Genomic DNA, 17065 nt, shown 5'->3' with positions numbered 1-17065 from the left:
AAGTGACCGTATCAGACAGGCCCTGCGCAGCGTGCCGTTTCCTGATAGGACACACTTGTCTCTCATTTTCATTTCTAAATTACAATACCACTTCCTACATAAACAAACAGCAGTGTGGATTTTAATGATGTTTTAGGAGGAAAAAATCTGGACGTCTACTGTACATCAAACTTTCACTTATGATGAAACAGGAGGGCAGTAGGAAATGGTAAATTGTGCACACACAAAAAAAACGTTCGTCGAATATTGCTGGCATAGTGTGCTTTGTGCCGGGACCAGGTAGCAGGACCTTCAAGGAGAGTGTGGAATTAAATGAAGTCAGACACAGCGATGCCCATACTTCACGGAAGAGTGTAAAGGTTTGGGTTCTGAGGCCTGGTATTTAAGGATGGCATTTCTTCATAGAACGGGCCTGGAGTTAGTGGTGGGGATCAGCTATAGGGATATAATTGTTGGAATGTAAACTTGATCATTCTTTCGCTGCTTATCATCTTCCACTTGGTTTGCTTCAGAGAATTTAGATACATTATTAAGGTAAAGTTCACAGCGTGGTCAAGTTGGTTTGTAAAAACATTTCTTACAAAACAACAGCTAACCGATTTCACAAAATTATCATCCGGAAAAGATCCCTTAAATCTACTTACAGAGAAGTTTACATTTTAAAACACCATTATCTGCACCTCAGGAGTATTGCTGTATACTGTATATGAAGGCATTGCTGCCCTAACAAAGAAACCCGTGTCCTGGATGATAGACTAGCTGAGACTGTATTTATATTGTTGGATTTAGTGTTCTGTTGTTTCCTATGCGACTCCACTTGCTTGGCTCAGCAGGTGGCAGAGAGAGCCCTCTGCCTGCCCCTGTGGTAATGACCGTCGGCAGTGAGCTCCTGGGCCATTTTCACCCCCCATGGGCTTCACCGCAGTGAGATGGGGAAAGAGCAGTGCGCCTTCCTCCTGCACCAGTTTTCCTTCCTTCTTTTCCCTGATGCTCGTGTCCTCTGGACTCGCTTCAACTTGAACTTTTGCCCACCCCTTTGATTATATCACTTCCCTGTTTGTTCAGGTCCCCCTGTCCTGTGCTTGATGATAAGTCTCTTTGGAATTCAGACCCGCATTCCTCAGCTTCTCTCCTCAGCCAAACGTGTGCATCCATAGAAAGCGCCTAGCGTAATTTCTGGCACATAAAAACGTGGCTCACTAAATGTGAACTGTTACCAGAAGATTTATCTTGGTGGGGGGGGGGGGGGTGTGCCTCATTATCCGTGCTAACTGTTCAGCTGGTATAATGAAAAATTTACATCCTTCAAATGCTTATTTTCAGAGCACCACATTTATTTTGTTGTTCTTATTTGAAATGTTGGTCACGTTTATGCTTCTCACTGTAGTGGCTTACACTTTTGGATGAATGCAATCTAGAAAAAAAGGCGTTCTCGTATCTGGCCTTGTGTTTTGCTCCTGGCCATATGACTAGCTGATTTTAGGTTAGAGCATACATTAATGTTATAAGATGGTGCTGAACATAATTCACACCCACAAGTCCCTGTCTGGCAAGACACATTAACTTGTGTCACATTAATTATGCTCATGATATGTGAAAGTAGTAGGAGGGGAGATAACAGAGTTCATTATTTAAGTTATTATTTATCTAATATGGTTGAAGAATATTTATTCAATTATTGGGCATACAATAAATATTTATTGACATGTGGCAGCATCGGTCAATACAATGCTGAGGTTGAAAGGAAACTTGAGTTAGTATTAAAGTGTCACAGGTAGGAAGACTGAAATACAAAGATGCTTCTGTTACTTCTGAATAATTGACTTGCTTTTCCTCACCACCAAACTTACTTTCCAGAAAAGTCGGGCACTTAAAGATTCAGATTCCTTCGGATAAATTCAAGTCCTCTTGTCCTCTAACCCTGTTTCTGTTCATTCCTTCTGCAGAAATTTATTTTGCCAAGCTACTCTTTGCTAAGCCTTATGACAGCCCAATAACAAACGGAAGAGTCGAACTAGATCTTTAGCATCAAGGAAGCCACTTTCTGCTGGCAGAGATTGGAGGAGCCATTCCATTATGCTGCTATAAGTGAAGTAATTTTAATAGACGGTAGAACTCGGGGGGGAAGAGATAAAACTTACATTAGTTCCCATAGGGTGAATGAAAACTGGAGAAAGTATTAAAGGCTGAGTAGGAGTTTTCAAAGCAGGTAATGAGAAGAAGCTTCCTGCTATCAAATAGAAAATTATCCATCTCTTAACAGTTTCCTCTGTTTCAGGATTTGTAGGAACACAAATTCATTTTATTCACGTACTTGCTCCAATTTTGGTTAGAATGGAGGAAAACTACTTAGAGCATTAAATCCTTAGCACTGTGCTTGGTTCTTGATGTGCTGTCGAGAGTCAAATATTTGTTCGAGGAATGAATGATTATAAGAAAGAATGAGTTAATGAATTGACAGCCTATGGTTCACCTCTGGTCCTCCTCCGTTAATTGTATTGCTAAAGTATCTGACAAAAATAACAGCGAAGGAACATTTGCTTATTATTTTACTGTAAATTGATTTAGTAAATTGGATCAGTACTATTTTTTGAAGAGTTCCCCACTTGGACATAATATAAATCAGCGGTCATATTTGTTTGCTATAATTTAGAGGTTTGTATTGGTTGAAGAGTTAGTCTTCAAACTACATTTGAATGCATATTTTAATATTTCCATTGTTTAGATTCAAGTTTTAGCCATTCCAGTGTAGAGAGTCACATATGCCTAACATAGCACTTTGTGGAAAGGTCTGTAAAACAAATTTTTGTAACATGAACCATTTCTGATAACTGTAATTCTGTGTTTCCTGCTTTGCACTGATTACAGCACAAGGAAGAGAGGGAGAGGGAAGCACCAGCCTTTGGAACGTCTGTGCACCTTGAGCTTGAGGCAGAGAGAATGAAAGCTCACTGCATTCGATTCCTCCTTGAGCAGAACCGAATGCCTGGTAACAGCCGGCCAGGAACTGGGGGAGTTAGAGCAACAATTGTACATTACACTGGAGTTTCTCTGCCGGTGTGGAAAGAGATGCCAGTATTAGCTATTTGCATCTAACTGTAGCTACAGGGATATGTGAACAGCTGGAGAATTAATTTGATATATATTCCCAGAAGCCTTTTCTCTGCCAACAGAATTCCATTACTGTGAGCTTTAGAGTGTGTACTGTGAATTTGTTCCTTGCCTTTTAATATTTGCTATAGCATATTTCTGGTGAGTGGATTGCCACATAATGGGGTGTGGCTGTATCTTGGTTTGGAGTAAACTCCATTAACCTAAGCCAGCAATTTCCAACCGGTGCACCACAAGAATTTTTAAAACATGCAATACCTGACTGTTTAGTCAGGGGCACTGACCTCTTTTCCCTTAGATTGCCACCAAAAAAATAAAAATTAAAAAAAATAAAAACCAGCCAAAACAATAGCTGTGAGATGGTGAGAATAAAGCAAAATTATCCCTATTTTTTTGTCATATCAGCAAAACTTTTTTTTGGCATGCTGCTGAATTTTAGTGATTAGTATATGTGTGCCATGGGATAAAAAAGGGGGAAAATCACCGACCTGAGCACAGACAAGGTAGGAAAGGTGAGGCTGTGGGTATACAAGTGCCTTTGACCTTTGGGAAGTCATATTTCAGATGCATACACAGCACTTTGTCCAGCAAGTGCAGTCCTACTGTGTGCTTCGTTCTGTGTTAGTGGGATCTCAGACACCAGCAAGCAGACAGAAGATGTTTTGAAGGACAGAGAGGTGGAACCTAGGACCAGTCAGGCAGGGTGACCACAGCTGGCTGATAGAGCTCCTGGCATAGGAGGGTTTGTCCCCTGGAGCTGAGGCTGCCCAGGTCTGAGATTGGATGTGTTTTCATCTGCGTTCCGAGATGCCTCTTCCTTCACATCCTTTTCCTCCTCACTCTCATTCCTACTCTCAGGACTGAAGCGGTTCTCTTACTAGGCTTTTAAAACCTTTTATGTCAGATATAGGAGGAAGGCATCATCGTGAATGTTGGAAGATACCCCAGAAAGACCAAGCCCAGCATATGACTGAAGAAGGCTATGGGAAGGGCAGGTGTTCTTGCTTCTGCTCCACATGTGCGCTCTTAAAGCAAAAAGATGTTCTGCAAAGTCACTGTGCTGAAAACGAGCTGTTAAGCAAAGTAGGGTTCGGGGCTGGTCATTCAAAACCCATGGAACTCTGTACACAGAGGATAAATATAAATAACAATCCAGATGAGAATGCTGACACAGGTGAGCCAGACCTTGCATCCGCACCTTCCGCCCGGGCAGCCCCTCCTTGGCAGCCTCATCTGCTCCAGAGCTCACACTGCTCCCTTCAGCGCACAAAGCCTTGACATTCACTTTTTTTTTAGTCTTTTCCCTTTTATTGTTGTTGGAGTACAATTGTCTCCATTATCACTCCACCATGCACTCTCCCAAGACCAGTTAATGGTCTTTAATGGAGACCAGTTTCATCTGAAGTACAAATAAGATCCAAGGGTAGTTTCTTCATCAGAATTTTTAAAAACAGAGGAAAATGTCTCTCAGTTTATTTATTTCTACTTGCAGTCGTCTTGGACAGTTTAATGTTGTGAAAAGAAGCCATTTCTTGCATTAAAGGAAGGGATTTACACAGGCTTATCAGCCTTTTCTTAAGGTGATCCCTTATTGCTAGGCTTTTCCTTTAATTATGAGAAAACTTGCTTCTGATCTTCTCATACCATCAACGTGCTGGAAAAAAGGTCATGTCTGAACTAACACCAACTACTGCATTGTTCTGACTCCGTTTTCCTATGTACCATTTACCCATCAGCTGAATCACATTAAAAGAACCTGCGTTCTTACGGTTCAGGGGTAACTGTTCAGGGGAGAGGCGCCAGAGTGCCCTTTGCTGTTTGCATTGGCCCAGGTGCTCCAGCAAGACATGCTCCTGCCCTAGAACAGCAGCTCTCAGAGTGTGGGCCACGGACCCAGGGGACTCCAAGGACACGAGCTCAGAACTATTTCATAGTCACATTACATGTTACTTTTATTCTGTGCGTCAGTGTTTGCACGGGCGGTGCCCAAGCAATGGTGGCAGAAAGGCTGGCATCTTAGTGTGTACAGAAGCCATCGGCACTGCACTCTGCCATTCGACCCTTGCGTTCATCACTGCCGCGTACTTGCAGTCAATCCTGATGACAAGATAGTAAACAGCATAAAAATTAATGTCCCTTAACAGTTCCCTTGATTGAAGCAGTGCAAGTGATTACATTTCAGCCCTCCCTGACACACACACACCTTATGAACGTTCCTGGGACCAGATGGGACACACACAAGATGCACCTGGGCTGCAGCATAGCGTAGCACGGTGGCTGTCTCAGGTTAAAGCACCGCGTTTGCAGACGTCCCCCAGACGTCCAAGTGGAGATTGCAGGTTATCGGTCAGATATCGCCACTTCTTTCCTGCAGTGCTCGTATTGGCACATGTTGGGACTTGCGGATGTTGATCTGTACGTGAAATTACTAGATTTCTCTCACTTTATATTTAGAAAAAATCACATCCTGGTTTGGTATCTTGTGCATTTTACGTAGTTAAAAATACATTTGCAGAGTTATTTCAGTTGTCTTGACCTTTCAGGCTGGGAGAATTCTTATCACATGGAGGGTACCAAGAAGAAACTACTGGCTATAAAGTGAAACAGGACAGCACTCCTGTTTTTAACTCCTTCCGTATCTCCCTGCCCCCACCAGTCCAAGGAGAAGCCAGGAGCTATGTCAGAGAATCAGAACCTTCATCCTTATACTATATAATATGGATTTACTTTGAGGGGGAAAAGATTTTAAAACATCAAATTTCCCAAGTGCTATCAGCAGCACCATTGGGCTCAGATTTGATTTCCGTAATCACACCTGGCCACATTTTTGCTTTCAATCCCTGTTAGTTGGCTGTTAAAGGATTTAAAAGTATAATGTCCTGTAATAGAAAAACATAAGAGCATTTGTCTCAGAAGCATGTCGTATTTGACCCTGTAAAGTGGTGGTTGCCAAGGGAACTCTTTTCCAGGAAGAAAAACAAAGTATTGACTAGGGTGGGGACATAGAATGGGAGGGATCCCTGTCAAAAAGGAAAATAAGAGCATATAAGACAGTTTTGGCTTCAGAGTCCAGTGCCTTCTGACGGGGCATGGTGGCCATGACGTTTCCTGAGGGGACCGGCAGACTTCCCTGAGCATCTTCAGGACAGCCTGTCACTCCTGTGGAGAGGCGTCGGCTGAGAACGAAGCAGGAAACAGTGAGGAGCCCGGGAGAGCATTAAGGGCAGTTGCCCTCTGATCCTGATTCCACAGTCAGGGAAAAGTGCCTTCCTATGGGGAGGCGGAGAGAGCATCTGGCGGTGCAAACAAATTGGCTCGGAGACGGGCTCCTTGGGAGGCCTGCTGCTGCCAGCCAGGTGATAAGGGGTTGGAGTCCTGGAGCCGCGGGGAAGCAGACTGATGATGGGTGATTCCTCGTGAGGACAGGGCCAGGACGCATCCGAGCATTTTTGGCAAATGTGTGCCTCAACGCTTTACTCGTAAGCTTTTTAAAAAAGCTTTTTTACTGGGCAAACATATTCTTTACATTGAAACATTTCCTTGTAATGTTACTTACGGACATATTTTTAAACAGAACGCTTTCTGTTCAGAAAAGCATGGGCAACAGCATTGACCATACCAGTGACAGGAAAAGACAGATGATAGATTGTACATAGATACTGAACACTGTACAAAATCCTGGGGTTAAGGGAGTTCAAATTTGAATAAGACCCGGCTCTGTTTGTGAGAACTCTTTGTCTAGTGGGGAAGTTTGACTGAACACAAAAATCAGTACCATAGGGGCCAAGAGGGCCATGTGGGTGTTTGCGGGAGCTCAGAGGATGGAGCAGTTCATAGTTGGGGAAGACTCCTCAAAGGAGGCATCGTTTGAACTGGGTCTTGAAGGATGAATAGGAGTCACCGGAGAACCAGGAAAAGGGGTGTCTAAGCAGATCATACTCCATGAGCAGAGGCAGCATAGGCACAAGACGCATCATGAAGAACCTTATATTTTTATTCTCACTCTTGCATTCCATAAGAAGTGTGGACTTTTTTTGTTACTGGCAAGAGACGGCCACTGGACTGAGCAGGTTTGTTTTTTGAGGAGGATGATTGTGGTGACAGGCAGTGGGGGTGGTGGGGTGGCGTGGGGACGAGAGAACCGTGCTGGAGTCCGGGTGGAGGGCGTCGGTTCAGGAGAGTTCCAGTTACAATGGAGGGAAGGGATGTTTACTGTAGGAAAAAGTCTGCATCAGGATCCACTCAGTTTGGTTATGTGTTGATTGTACATATTTATAAAATGTAATAAAGATTTTTTAAAAGATTTTTTAATTTTATTTTTAGAGAGGGAAGGGAGGGAGATAGAGAAACATCAATGAGATAGATAGATAGATAAAGAGAGAGAGAAAGAGAGAGAGAAAGAGAGAGAGAAACATCAATGTGCGGTTGCTGGGGGTCATGGCCTGCAACCCAGGCATGTACCCTGACTGGGAATCAAACCTGCGATGCTTTGGTTCGCAGCCCGAGCTCAATCCACTGAGCTATGCCAGCCAGGGCAAATGTAATAAAGATATTTTTGTCAGAATATGGGAAGGAGGAGAAATAGTTACTTGAATTTCTTACAAGTTTTTAAGTTTCTAGGGTTGAACTGTATTTGAGTTGCAGATTTAGATGTACAATCACAAAAATTCCTTCATGGCAAATTTCATTGGATTGGATGAGGCTGGTGGTGCTAAATAGCATGTCAACAATTAAATATAGAGATAAGAAATCATTTACATGTGTAGTTTTGTTACTTATTAGGACTGAAGACTACATTATCGCCTACTTTTCCGTGTCGAATTATTTCAATATATTCTTGTCTGGTTTTCCTTTCAGAGTAACTTAGTAATTTCATTGTTGTCTTGATGATAGGAATGTGTATGTATGTTTTCTGTCATTTCTAAAGACAAAATACATAGGAAAACATTTTAAAACAGATAAATTGTGGTTTTGTTTAAAGTTCTCAGATGATTGTACTGAGAGCTACAACTTTGATCTATGTGAGCTTGATCTCCTGAAGTTAAAACACAGGAGATTTTCTATTCTCCCTTTTCAAAGAATCACCCTGCAGCTCTTTATGTCGTAAATGACATCCTTCCCAAGACCCCCTTGACAAGGAAATTATTTATGTCAGTGAGGAAAAACAGTCTTTTGCCTAACTTGTGCAGTAAATCAACACTGTCACCAAAAGTAAAAGTTAGCCCCGTAAAAATCATAGCCATTCATTTATGCCGTCTTGGAGAAAACACATTCTTAAGATGGCTTTCTCCCTGCCTTTGTTTGAGCAACAGGTTTAAGGTATCTTTAATTCAAGCACTTTAAAAATTCTCTTCAGATATGGTATCAGAAACATGTTATTTAACAGTCAGTACCCAATTAAGGTGCGATAAGGTAACTGCTAAAGATAACCTTAAGAGGGGGAAAAACCCACATCACGTCCCAGAGATCCATAGAGAAATAATCTGGTTTTCTGCAGAAGGTGTTTCAACTCTGAGGACCATCTTTAAGGTTGAGTCTGTCTAGGGCCTGTTGTTTTTGTTTCCTTTGCGTGAGCTGGGTCCCATGAAAGCTGGCTGTAATAGTCTACTTCTTGTAGTGTACTTACTCCATTCCATGACCTGGACACTGATTTTGGTCCCGGGTTCAGAATTTGATGATCTTAGCCTCTCACCAGGCCGTAGTCCTTAGCTTTGTTGTCGTTTCTGGCTTTGGTTGTGTATAGTGATGGATGTTAACTGAAGCACACTGGAGGGCATCTCCACCATTGTATCCTGTTCTTTTTTTCTTTTTTTTTTCCAAAGAGTTTTATTTATTTATTTTTAGAGAGAAGGGAAGGGAGGGAGAAAGGGAGAGAAACATCGATGTGAGAGAAAAACATCGATTGGTTGCCTCTCATAAGCACCCTGATGGGACCCAACCTGCAGCTGAGGCATGTGCTCTGACCAGGAATCGAACCAGCAGCCTTTCGCTTTGTGGGATGACGCTCAGTCAGCTGAGCCACACTGGTCAGGCTGTATCCCCTTCTTAATTGTTGCTGGTATCTGACTTTTTATATTAGCTGTCTTGGTGTATTAAGTTTCAGAGCCATTTTAAACCTGAAGTTGGTTTCTACCAGATGGAGTAAAAGATTGCGTGCTTTGGCGGGGATAATCTGCAGATGGACTAACGTGAACCCTGTAATTGGATTGAACATGGAAAAATCCAGGAATCTGTGTTTAACATTAAAAATGGTAATTGCAATTGTTCTTGTAATAATACATAAGAGAAGACAGGAGAAGTAGTGGGTTTTGAGCACAAATGTTTGTTTACATGTGTGGCTATATTTCAGTCTCCTCAATTATTAGGAGACTGAATTTCATTCATTTGTAAAATTGCAGCCAAACTGCTTTTCGTACGTTGAGGTGTCAAAATTGGATGTTAATCTTGACATCCTTGTACATCTTTGCTTTCCAGGAGGCCTTTCTTTGAGCGACGCTGACATTATGTGATCCTCACCTGTTTTACAGATGAGAACTGGAATGACGACCAACTGCTTGGTTTTGAACCGTGTAAAGAAAACCTTGTCTCCGGCTGCAACATAATCAATGGGAAATGCGAATGTGTCACCATCCGTTCCTGCAACAATCCCTTTGAGTTTTCAAGGAAGGATACGTGCCTTTCAGCTTTGAAGAGGATTGAAGGTAAGCACTGATTTTCACAACTGTAAGCTGAGCATTGTGCAACCCTGAGCACTGACAGTACTTGAGCTTGAAAAGGCAAAGACAAGCTTATAGAGACCGACAGTTGATATAATCCCAAACAAGATGCATCCAGTTGGCCAGGGGCTGACGTGATGGGGTGTGTGCCCACACGCGTGTGTGTTTCCGGGAAGCCATGGGATGGTCATGCCGTGGTGGTGTGAGCAGGGTACTTGGCGAGAACTTGCCTAGGTCACCTCTGTGTAACGGAGCTTCCACGAGTGGTGTGCTCGAGACCAGCATCTGTTGTCACCAGGTCCATTCTGCTTGATTTACCATAGGAAGATGCTCCATGGGGAGAGTGCTAATTAGAAGCGCATATCATCTGGCAAGAACGTCTGTCTCTTTAGATGAGGTGGGAGCGCGGTGGGGTGGCGACTGAAGGCCCAGGTTGGTTTTGCCATGGGGCAGAATTACACAGGTGTGGGTGGATCACGGGGCACTTCGCCTCTAGACTGAAGTCAGGAATCACATTAAAATAACAAGAAGAGTATATTCATGTAGCTCATAACTTTTGCACATTCATGCATAAAACCTAGGAAAAAGGATTAAGGACTTGAAAATACAATTTGTAAGAGCAGTATTCACAAGTAGTATACCCAGAGTTTGGTGCTGTGGTTCACCACCAGAATTAACAAAGGGTAAGGCCTTGGCTTGGGTCTCAGCCCTGTAATTGAACTCTCTCAGCTTCAGGTTTCACTTGGGGTGGGGGATGGGGGGGGGACTGAACCACATGCTCTTAAATGTACCTTTGTCTCTAAAATAATGCCATTCTGGGATTTTCAAAGTCTGAAATCAAACTCATGAGGGCACAGTAGCGCAGGACCCAGGTTTTTGAATTGCATCCGGTTTCCAAGTCATGTTAGATAGTAATAAAAAATAAGACATTTAGAAGAGCCTCTAAAATAGCATCTCTTTGTATTTACCAGTGCTGCCGGATCCTTAAAAGAAAATATGGTGTTGCAGAAAAGAGCAGACATACAATTGTAGAACCACAGAGAGTCTTAGGTAACATTTGGTCCGATGCTTGCATTTGGAAGTTGGAAAACTGAGCCCCACACCTCAGGCCGCTTGCAAACCTAGGACTAACCATGCAAGTCTTTTTCAATCACACGACTCGACAACACAGTCAGTGAACTCATTTCTACCGTCTTGTGGTGTCTTGCTCACTTCCCACCAAAAAAAGGATTTTGCCAACCTCAGTATATAGCTTTCAGGGATGTAGATGCAGTAGTCAAATGTCTGTTTAAACAGTTAATTTAGTTACTCATATGTATTTTAAATGGCATTATATAAAATAGGACAACAATTTAGAGGACTGCCTTTTTGCCATTCTTACAAGTCATGAAAGTGTGTCATTCAGATGTGTCAAATGCGTCACCGCCATTGTCTTCAAGTAGGTGACCTCCCCAGTCATTTGACCCCCGTTCCCGAGCACACCCCCATCCTACCACCTCAGTTGTTGAGATGCGTCAGATTTTGCATCCGCGTTATTACAAGAAGTTTTGTTCTGAAACACAGTATGTTTTCACATAAAGCTGGGACTGTTTGCATTTTTAATTAGCTAGGTGTATATTTATGATCTTTACAATGTGGGGATTAACTTCATCGATTTTTAAAGTGATTCTAAAAAGGCTGTTTACAAGATACAGCACTTCCAATTTTGAGATCCTTCTCTCAGGAGTAATTACTATAGCTGATTAAATTTCTGTACCTCTTTTTTGTTTGTTAACAGATTCTGTCAGGCAGACTGCTATATAATCCAGAAATAGGATTGGCTGAGGTCACTTAAGGTTAATTTATCTTCTACAAATAGTACTTTGTTTTTCAAAATAAAGCACCCTGTAGTATTTGAGGTCATGTAAGAAGTCAGCATTAGGGGATTTTCCATTTCTGAGAAACAGTTTTGGAGAAAAAGCTTTACATACAGTCAAGTATGTATTGCATGTGAAAGAATTAATGAAGATAGTTGGGGCCCAAAAGTAGGGCCCAGAATTATATAATAAAGTATGATGGAGGAGATGGAATCTGAACAATTTAGAATTTGGGTGGCGATGGATTCCAGAAACGGGAACGACGTGGACAAAAGAATAGAATGTAGAAGTGAGGTTTGTGTGACTCACATGAAAGACACTTGGGAAACTAGTCTAAGACAGCAAGGTTTTATGTTGCTACTTAATAGGAAATAAAGATGGGAGGCAGGATGGGCCCAGATTATGAAATATCCTCTACATCATGTAGGGAGCTTGTGCCTGGTAATAGGAGCTATCAGAAATCATTGTAGGTTGTGAGCGGAGAGAAGCAGAGCCCGGTGAAATCAGTGTTTGGCAGGCTGGGGTTGGGGGATGCAGAGTGGATTAGCAAGTGAGAGGCTGCAGTCGAGAGCGCATTGGAGAGCTGCTTCAGTTATGTTGACGTGGCGCCACACGAGACTGGGCTGGGGGTGGCAGGAAACCGCAGGGAGGAGGTGGAGACGCACCGTTTTGGCAGGAGAACCTGCACTATCTATCATCTGTCTAACAGATAAGGGGAGGATGAAAATGCACAAAGATGATTCTAGGGTTCCTAACCTGAAATCGCAGAAGAATAATAGAGCAGGTAGCAGAGACGGGAAAACTCTTTTGAGATGTCTGTGATAGGGTGGGACTGAAAAACGGGGTGACCATTTGAGGGGGATATGAGGACAAGAGGGACTTTGAAACTACAGATGTTACAGCATGTTTGAATGGTGATAAGAATGATCTAGAAGGAGAGACGACTAAGGTAAGAAAGGTGATGGTGATTGCAGGAGCAGAGTCTTTGAGGAAGGAGAGGAACAGAATCGTTCCCACGCCTGAGAGATGGATAAAGCAAGGTCAGCTGACATGGAGGTGGAAGGAGAGGTGTGAAAAATTGAGGGGGGAGAGAAAATGTAAAGCAGACATCTCAAAGAGGGATGAGTGAATTAACCAGAGAAATGTGTTACGGTCGCCTGATGGTGCCCACAGCTTACTTCAGGTTAGGGGTGATAAATGTGCAGGGATTCCAGCCAGCACGGTTGCATACTTTTTCTCCAGCCTCAGAGCAGATGCATTGTAGGTAAGAGGTAGTTTTAACTGGTGTCGGATTTTTCTGGGTGATTCTGATAGAAGGAGGGAGGGCATGGAGATTGAGACTATGCCAGAGAGTACTCATGGGGGCGGGGAAGGGGACAGGAGCAGTGAATAGGGAAAAAACCCTGAGCTGGAGGTTCAGTAGATAAATGCCACAGCATGTAGTTGGCGCATAATTAGATTGCACGTGTTTCACGTGAACGAGGCTTTCTTCTTTAAAGGGGAGCAGGAAGAGGGATCTGAGAGTGATGCAGAGAACAAAGAAGACACCTACCCCACCCCCAGGAGTTATGGAGTGTGGGAGATGACACTGTCCCCACTTGAGAGGACTTCCAGGGACAAAGAGCTGCTGAGAGTACCCAGGTGTTAATTAGAGCACAAAGGTGAAGGGAACATCTGGAGAAGAGAATGACAGCAAAGGGGAACTTGGTGACAATGACCGTGAGTTTAGGAGGCACGGTAGAAGGATTGTGCGGAGCAGGGGTGTTTTTGCAGAGCCAAGCAAAGATGCGTCCAGTGTTGATGGATGACCTACTAATTCAGACTTGATTCTCATCGTCTCTTATGGGACAGTGAATAGTTCGTTCCAGTTAACACCTTTAGAGGGCTTTTGCGGGGGCAGTTTAGAGTGTGAAGGTGTATGGTTGGGGGTGGAGCAAAGGGACTAGTGTTCTTGGCAGAGTATGAGAAAACAGGAGTCCCCATGTCTGTGAGGTGAGAGTGAGACCCGAACATGAACTCTAAACATCACTACAACAACATGGGAAAGTGCATGAAGTCATTACAGGGCATTTCAACCTCATACTCGTAGCTTATGGAGAATAATGGCAACTCCTGGGTCCTAAAACGTTCCTCTGTGCTCCTTGTATTTGTTTAAAGGGAAGGAGTTGGTCCTGGATTTTACTAGATGTTTTCTTTCCAAAAATCTATGAACATAACTACCCTCAAGTCAGGCTGTCACAGACTGAGAGGACGTAAGGTGCTGGGTAACAGCCAGCCATGGTTGTATGCAGAGTGGTTTGTCAGATTGGTCTGGATCTCTCTGAGGAAGAAGAGGAAGGCTAAGAAAGGGAGTGACCCTCACGTGACCCATCCCACTTTGATCCTAACAAAGCTGATGAATTTGTGCCCCGTCATTGGTTTGGTTTTTGTTGTGCTGAGCTCTGCCGAAGTCAAGTCGATGCCCCTTCAGAAGAGGGAACCAGACTAGCAGAAACAATAGGAGGCTCTGCAGCTGCCGAAGGGTTTTCTGGAGAGCCCGCTCTGGGGTTAGTCATCATAGTTACAGTCAACACCGGAGACCTCCATGATATACAGTGAGTAAGTTAGACTTTTAAGTGTGTATGTGGTTCCAGGTAGGGGTAACTGGCTTTTACTTTCTATTGGAATAAAATATTACCATAACTCAGAGCGATTGTAATAAATTCAAGAAGTAATCAGAAATATGAAACCTTGCCAAGTTCAAGAAATGATGTAAAACACCCTGGAAACCATTCATCCATTTATCTATTCAGAAAATATTTACTGAGTGCCAAATATGTATGAGGCACAGTGCTAGTTGTTGAGGACACAGCTTCCAAGAGCTCATATTCAGAAGGGGGGGATGACAATAAATGCAGAAATGAACAAGGAGATACAGTATAATCAGACCTATGAAAAACAATAATCAGGATGATATGGGAGAGAACTACTGGGATTACTGGGGGAGTTGATGTAGACACGGGTGTCGGGGAACTTTTCTGCAAAGGGAGGGGATCTGAACCAAAATCTGGATGGAAGAAGGAGTCAGACTTATGACCGGAGGGGTGAGAATTCCACGCACAGGGAGCTGGAAGTACGAAAGCTCTAAGGTGAGAATGAGCTGGGTGTGTTCAAGGAACAGCAAGAAAAACCAAGAATGTGTGTGATTGGAATGTAGTGAGGGAGGGAGGGAGAGAAGGGTAAGGGCCAGATCACATGATGCCTCATAGAGTACCCTGAGGTGCATGCATTTTTGATGAGCATGTAGGAAAGTTATTTAAAGAATTGTGAACAAGGGTGTGATGTAATTTGATTTGTGTTCTTAAAAATGAATATGGCCAGAAGAGACTCGTGGCAAGGCTGGGAAAATGCAAGAATGGGGATAGAGTCCTTAGAGTCCTCAGGCAGGGGCTCTTTCAGTAGTTTAGGGAGGAGGTAAGAACCTGGGAGCTGGAGATGGAGAGGTGACTGGATCTGAAATGTGGTTTGGAACTGGAATGAACAGGACGCTCTGATGCATATGTGGAGGGGGCGGTGTGAGGGAAAGCGGAACCGAGGAGTTCTCAGATTTGGGGTTTAAGCAAGTTGTAGGGCCTCTACTAGGAGTTGGAGCCAACTTGAGGGAAGACTAAGAGTTTTGTTTTTGCCAATTAAATTTGACACCCAAGTAGAGCCATTTGTTACTTAGGTAATTTTTGATGTAGTTAACTCGTTAATAAGTGTTCAACGTGCATAGCTCTGCAGTAAGTGCACTGAGGACCACAAAAGTCCACAAGGAGGGTGGGGGAGATCATAGGGAAAAATAAAAACAACCCAATTCACACTGATGTACCACCAGACAGAGACCAGCCGGAGGGATATCTGCATGGGATCCATGAAATGTGTTCCCAAATACACTTTTTAGCCACTGCTGCATCGAACAGCACTTGGGTTACAGGAAAAATAATAGGTTTATGTGGAACCTGTTCCCACTGGGAGCTGCACATGAACATTTTGCAAAAGGAGGAAGATGCATGGGACTTATGCATCCTCCTTTGTTTCAGCTAAACACTCTTAGAGATAATGTTAAATGGTTTTGGGGCTGCATTTAAATTTTCTTTTCTTTGCAAGATACTTTAAAGATAGCTAATTAAAGATTGGCATGTGATACTGACATATCCATGTCCTATATTGAGTGGACAAATAACAGCTGCTGTACATTCATAAGACAGAAAATCAAGGAAGGCTTTGGGGAGGAGTTGGGAACTGAGCCCAACTCTGGGAAATGTGTTGGGGGGAGGTCAGCAGGAGGGCAAGGATTAAAGAGTATCCTTTGGAAAAGACAGGATGGGGGCGTTCAGATAGGAGGTAGTTAGGGTGGCCGAGTCAGTGGGCTTTAGCGGCTGATGGACTTTGGAGGATGAGGAAGGGGAAGACTCCCACATTTGGGAAGGAGGGGGTGATTGTCAAGGTAGAGGCTTTGGGGGGCATGATGGTCAGGATAGATAGTGGTGTCGTTTACTAGAACAGGGAATACCAGGAGAGCAGCTCTGTGGGATGTAGGGTGAGGTGGAGGTTGAGTCTATGTTTGAGGCATCTGTGGATAATCAAGGGGAAGATGAGAGGGTTCAGGATCTGGAGCTCAGAGATCTGCGCTGGAGACAAGGACTTGTGAGTCATCCCGCCAGGGAGAATGCGGTGCTGTTGTCAGCGTGGCAGTAGTGGGCACGAGGAGGTGAAAAGTGACTGCCAGTGTTAGGACGTCACAGGTGAGCCGAAAGATCCTGCACAGTGGCCACGGCGCACTGAGCCCTCTGGTGGCTTCGTGGAAGGGAGCGGAGGACTCCCACCGTCAGCCAGCTGCACGCTAGCCTCAGACGCAGCTGTGGCGCCATGACCTTGGGGTATATAAGACGGAACATATCATTTAATTATTAATTAATTAATTGATTAATTTGTACTCCTTTATTCAAAAAAGACTTTATAGGGGTTTGCATATACGAGAGCTGGTCAGATTTGTACCTGAGGTTAGAGCCGTTCCAAGTGGGAGCACGAAGATGATTAAGTTATTCCACAGGCAGGTAAATAGTGTTATAATCGTAGACGCGGTCCAGAGGAGCACGCTCCTCAGCGCGCTCCACACGTGCCTTCGGAGGCCGCTCCTTCCGTTTCAGAGCTGCTTTCGCTGTTCACTGATGTCTCCGTTTGAAAAGTATGTATTGAGCACTTGTGTGCCACTGCCCCTCCGAGTCCACCAGTTCGACTTTGCTTTGCCTTGAACTCTGGGGGACCAGTTTCCAAACAACCTGTAAGGTGCGGGCACATAACATCGAAACGTGTTTCAGGTGCACTGGGGGAACTTGCTTTTGATTTTTTACAGATATT

The 17065-nt window shown here is 43.7% G+C and overlaps 1 protein-coding gene across 1 annotated transcript in view; it reads left to right on the top strand.

Moving 5' to 3' along the window:
* The window catches only part of CRIM1 (cysteine rich transmembrane BMP regulator 1), a 180504-nt gene that overhangs the window by 27914 nt on the left and 135525 nt on the right, over positions 1-17065 (top strand). Inside the window, exon 2 of the mRNA XM_045826977.1 lies at positions 9639-9812. Within this exon, the coding sequence (XP_045682933.1) occupies positions 9639-9812 (174 nt within the window). The remainder of the gene's footprint in view (positions 1-9638; positions 9813-17065) is intronic.

This window comes from Phyllostomus hastatus, unplaced genomic scaffold, assembly GCF_019186645.2.
Source record: "Phyllostomus hastatus isolate PE091 unplaced genomic scaffold, TTU_PhHast_1.1 phas_scaffold_78, whole genome shotgun sequence".
Taxonomy (NCBI): domain Eukaryota; kingdom Metazoa; phylum Chordata; class Mammalia; order Chiroptera; family Phyllostomidae; genus Phyllostomus; species Phyllostomus hastatus.
This window is presented reverse-complemented; position numbering and strand designations above follow the sequence as displayed.